General features: G+C 51.2%; 1 protein-coding gene across 2 annotated transcripts; it reads left to right on the forward strand.

Moving 5' to 3' along the window:
• Positions 1-94: 94 nt before the first annotated feature.
• On the forward strand, positions 95-3,402 carry ID4 (inhibitor of DNA binding 4, HLH protein). Of its 2 annotated transcripts, none has more exons than XM_041475530.1 (3): positions 95-792; positions 1,448-1,506; positions 1,925-3,402. In XM_041475530.1, the coding sequence occupies exons 1-2, from the start codon at positions 387-389 to the stop codon at positions 1,459-1,461; spliced, it is 420 nt and encodes a 139-aa protein (XP_041331464.1). In that variant the 5' UTR covers positions 95-386; the 3' UTR covers positions 1,462-1,506; positions 1,925-3,402. The 2 variants fall into 2 exon arrangements, with proteins under 2 accessions (XP_041331464.1, XP_041331463.1); XM_041475529.1 differs by having other exon boundaries at positions 104-785.
• Positions 3,403-4,868: the final 1,466 nt, after the last annotated feature.

Genomic DNA, 4,868 nt, shown 5'->3' on the forward strand with positions numbered 1-4,868 from the left:
TGGCCCCGCCGCGCGGTGCCCCCGCCTCCCCCCGGCGCCGCCCGCCCCGCCCGCGCCCCGCGCTATATAGGGGGCCGGCGCGGCCAGCGGCGGCAGCAGAGGTGGTTGTGTTCGCGGCCGGGCGGCTGCGGAGCACGGGCTCTTCATCTTAAAGAAAAAAATTATTTTTTTGCGGAGCGGGGGGGTTTGCGCTGCCGCTGTTGGCGCGGCTCTGCGAGCGCCTCTGGTTACGTTCCCGGGGCGGCCGCTGTTAACGCCATCGAGGCGCTGCGGCCGCGCTCCGCTGCCGTTGCGGGCGGTGCGTGCGCGGCTTCCCGAGGTCGAGGCGGCAGCAGCAGGCGGCGGTGGTGGTGGAGAGGGAGGTTTCCCTCCCTCCTTGCGGCACCATGAAAGCCGTGAGCCCCGTCCGGCACCCCAGTCGCAAGGCGCAGCCCGGCGTGGCGGGCGGCGGCGGAGGGCACCCGGCTCTGCGGTGCCTGGCCGAGCACAGCGGCTGCAAGGGGAGCCCGCCGTCGGGCGAGGAGCCGGCGGCGCTGTGCCTGCAGTGCGATATGAATGACTGTTACAGCCGGCTGAGGAAGCTGGTGCCCACCATCCCGCCCAACAAGAGGGTCAGCAAAGTGGAGATCCTACAGCACGTCATCGACTACATCCTCGACCTGCAGCTGGCTCTGGAAACGCACCCAGCGCTGCTCCGGCAGCAGCCGCCGCCTCCCGCTCTGCACCCAGGCAGCTGTCCCGCGGGCACCCCCAGGACCCCGCTGACTGCCCTTAACACTGACCCGGTAAGAGGTGCGTGATACACGAGCGCGGGGAGCGCGGTGCGGAGCAGAGCGGCGTGGCGCGATGGTCAGCGCCGGCCGCCGTGGGAGAGCCCCGGTGATGTGCCGCCACTCTCGTAGCCGTGGCTCTGCCGAGAAGCCGTAGCTCCCGAAGGGGACGGGGCGGACGGGCGCATGAACGCTCCGGCGGTGCGCGGTGGGTGCCCGCATCCCCTCGGTGCGGACAGGCAGCTGCACGGTGTGTACCGTGTAATTACGGCCTCTCGAGGGAGTACCTGTAGCCGGCGTGTTTGCACACACTGGAACAGGCGCGCTGTTCCTGCGCTTGCCAGCCTCCGCGCCGTGTAGCCAGTGTGAGGGGCTGTGGGGGCTGTGCACATGGAACGCAGCGTGCTTTGGAGGGGCGGGAAGCGGGGAGCGACTCCCCGGTACGGGACCCACGGTGGCTGCCCAGCGGCGTGCCCCGGCACCCCGCGCTCCCGGGCTTGCCGCAGCGCTGCGGTGACCCCCTTGGCTCTGTATCCCCGGGGGCTTCCCTGAGCGCTCCCGACGGGGCTATGGTAGTGCCTGGGTGCGTGGAACAGGAGAGGGTCTGGGCAGTGTGGGGGGGATCTCCGTGTCGTTTCTCCCCAGTTGTTAATTTGCCGTGTTTGGTTGCTGCGCAGGCAGGCTCTGTTAACAAGCCGGGGGACAGCATCCTCTGCCGCTGACCGCCGCTCCCCAGGTGAGTGCCGGGCGGGCGCGGGGCCGCGGGCGGGGGGAGCGCAGCCCTCCGCGGCGCAGCGCCCGGGCTCGGTGCGGCCGCCCCGCATCCTGCGGGAAGCCTGCTGAAGGGGGACCAGAGCCCGGCGAGAAGTACTCGCAGGCGGCTTTGGGTTTTGTGTTTAATTACGGGCTGGTTATTTTATTTTCCCTAACTACCGGGTGGTTGGGGTTTCCCCCTCCCCCCCCGGAGCGCCTCTGGCTGCGGCGTGCAGCTGCGCATCCCTCCCTCCGCCTGGCCCAGCCTGGGAGCTGCGGTTGTTGTTTGACCTGGTTTGTTTTGGGTTGTTGATCAAGCATGTCTTGTGTTTTGTTGGTGGCGCCAGTCGGTCTGGAGCGGAGCGGTTCACACACCCCCTCTATTCATTCCTCTCCCACAGGTGTGCGGCGGCGCCGCGCCGCGCAGAGGCAACGCGGGGGGCGGGCGGCGGCGGGGGGGGGCCCGGCCCTGCCCCGCCGCACCGGAGGAAGGAGCCATCCAACCCCCCGAGCAGTTCCCATGCTTCACCCCGGCAGAGCCAAGCCTTTTCACCATTTTGCACGTCCGTAGCGGTCCCCCCTTCCCCAGCTCCCCGTGTCCTTCCCCCCACTTCCCCCCTGGTTCCGTCTCTTCTCGTCGTTCCCGGCCAGCTGTGAGCGGCGGCGTGTCCCACGGTGGCAGCGGGAAAAGTTGCGACTCTGCCCCGGGATAGAGGACCGAGCCTAAGCCAGACTTTAGAAACCTTGTAACTCTTAAGGGACCGAGCAGCCGAATCTTGAAGCTTTACTAATCTCCCAGAGCATTTGTAGATATATTTGACATCTATTGTTTAAAATAGATGGATTTTATTGGGGCCCAGGGAACTTTCTTCTCCCTGCAGGAATGTTACATATTGTATAGACAAATGAGTGACATTTCATACTGTGTATATATAGAGATGTTCTATAAGTGTGAGAAAAGTATATGCTTTAATAGACTACTGTAATTATAAAATATTTTTAATTAAATATTTTTTTGTAAATATTATAAAGGTGTGTATGTTTTTTTTAATCTCTGGGAATATCTCTTTAGAAAACCACAGCTCAAGTACGGAGCTGCTAATATGGAAATATGTTAAATGTTAAGGACTTTTTTTGTCCCCAAATGTCCTTTAGATTCGAGAGTTGCAGCTTTAGGTAGTGGTCCTGCATGATTGCATGAGGTGTCTAATTGCAAATAAACTTGTTTGGAGTCCATACAATGTGTTTTCCTCAATCTAGACTAAAAATGTTTGTAAGTGTATTATACATTTTGAGACTACACTTTTGTCATTTAGGCACAGGGGTTTTTAGTGCATTCTATAAAAGTAGCAGTAAGATGTGGTTTTTTACTGAGACAAGAAAAATTCTATCTAGTTTTTTTGCATTACGGGGGCAATGCTTTAGATCTCTTACCGGTTTGGTTTTGTTTTTGTTTTTTTTTTAAATCTGCTCTTGAATTAGATCAAGAAATTTGTTCGGTAACTTCATTTAGCACGAAAAGGTATTTTCTCAAATTTGTGTTCCTACAGCTTATTAATTGCTTAAACACTGAAAACCGTTCTCTGCTTGCAGCCAAAGGGCAAACCATTAACAAAAACAGTTGCTGTTTCCTTCGTCCAAAGAGTATTAATAGTGAACTGCAGAAGGGCACATGGGCAAAGTCATTATGATCAGTAATGTAAATTCATCTTAAAATGAACTTGAGTAGACCAAAAATCGGATAACTGCGTCAAGATTATTTTTCTAGTATGAAATTACTTACATTTCACTGCAGCTATGTTACAGTTAAAATCCTGTTTAATCTCTGTGATGTGTAACTACTACATGTGAACATTAAACTAGATTTACCTGTCTTTAACTGTGATTCTTCAGCTTATTTCTTCAATCCTCTGAATTTGCACATTCTCCTCACTATTTGAATATAGCATTTGATGGGTGGATTGTTTTCACTGCAGGCTCTTGTACTATCAAGTCCTGCTGGCTGTGAACTTGTGTCCAGGCTCAGTGAAAGATCCTCATCTCGTGTGATCAGTAGCCTGCGCACTAGTGCAATGGATAGTCAGAGTGGGAGAATTAAGTAGGATTTAATTGGGTGCTTTGTAAATAGCTAGCCAACTGTGTGTGTAACATGGTCTGTTTGACTAAAAAAGAGGATTTGTTTCAGATTATACAAGTGTCAAAAGTACTATAACCCAAGGGAGGACTTCTATTAAGTTAAATATTTATAAGGAAATTAACTATGGGGGCTATTAGGTATTGACTACAGTGATAGTGTCAACAAGATGAACACTTTCTTTATCAAAATAATTGCGTAAAGATCAAAAAGTGGCTAACACATCTGCAAACACAAGGCCTCCTGTCACTGCAAATGCTTTAAAGGCACAGACATTTTACAGGCTGAGCTGGGACTTTAGGGATGGGGAGTGGGTCCCTGCATTGTATTTCCCCAGCTCTGCCATTGCAATTTTGGTCAATTTAATGAGCAAAATACATGTTATTGTAAAATTAAGTCACAAACCTCTTATCCTGAATTCTCCCAGCTACTTTCATGACAGTAGCAATGCTATCAATAGGAATTTTTTGCTGCACTTTGGGAATTGTTCCGTTGTGTTAAAAAAGAGAGAAGCAACAGTCTTTTTCTAAAGGATTGCTTTAAATTTACATTGATTTTCTTTGTTTATCCTATTTATATTTGTCATTTTCTGCTTACTTTAGCTTGTACAGCTCAGATTATTTTGTATACAATTTTTCAGTAACATTGGTTCTCAGTAGACTCATTTGCTTCTATCCACTGTTGCCAAATTATAGTATTCCATTACATAGGAGAGGAAGCAAGCAAGAGGTGCTGTCCTAGAACATAAAACTATCTTGTAGAGTATCTAAATATCAAAGCTGACGTATCCTGGGAGAGCTGGTAAACTACTGAGCTGTTCTTCAAGGAAGAACACGCCAAACCCCAGATTGTTTCAGGTCAGCGCAATCTCCCGTTGAGTTTAGCAGCTTAAGGGTTTGGGCTTGCTTTTTGAAAAACTTGCAGTGCAACAAGTTAGGACCTTTAGAAAATGAAGTCTTCATAAAGAGCTGTGAAAATTTTTCCTGTTATATATAGTATTCTTCGGAAATGTGAAAGGCTGCATGTAGGATTCAGACTAGATTACAATAGATGCCGGTCTTTACATATTCCTTATGCTACATATAAAACTAAAGGAATATCTAATTACTTGCTTCTTGATGCGTGGGATCAGTACAATCCTAAATGCAGCCATAATTCTTTTCTGTTTTTCAAAGATTTTAGAGTCTTTCATCATACTGTAATCCCCTATC

Source organism: Pyrgilauda ruficollis, unplaced genomic scaffold, assembly GCF_017590135.1.
Source record: "Pyrgilauda ruficollis isolate IOZ18807 unplaced genomic scaffold, ASM1759013v1 scaffold35, whole genome shotgun sequence".
Taxonomy (NCBI): domain Eukaryota; kingdom Metazoa; phylum Chordata; class Aves; order Passeriformes; family Passeridae; genus Pyrgilauda; species Pyrgilauda ruficollis.

Excerpts from the sequence above, each read along its gene's own strand:
- ID4 (XM_041475529.1), top strand. The coding sequence starts at position 387 with ATGAAAGCCGTGAGCCCCGTCCGGCACCCCAGTCGCAAGGCGCAGCCC. Across the intron at positions 786-1,447 it reads CTGCCCTTAACACTGACCCG|GCAGGCTCTGTTAACAAGCC; the intron begins GTAAGAGGTGCG and ends GTTGCTGCGCAG.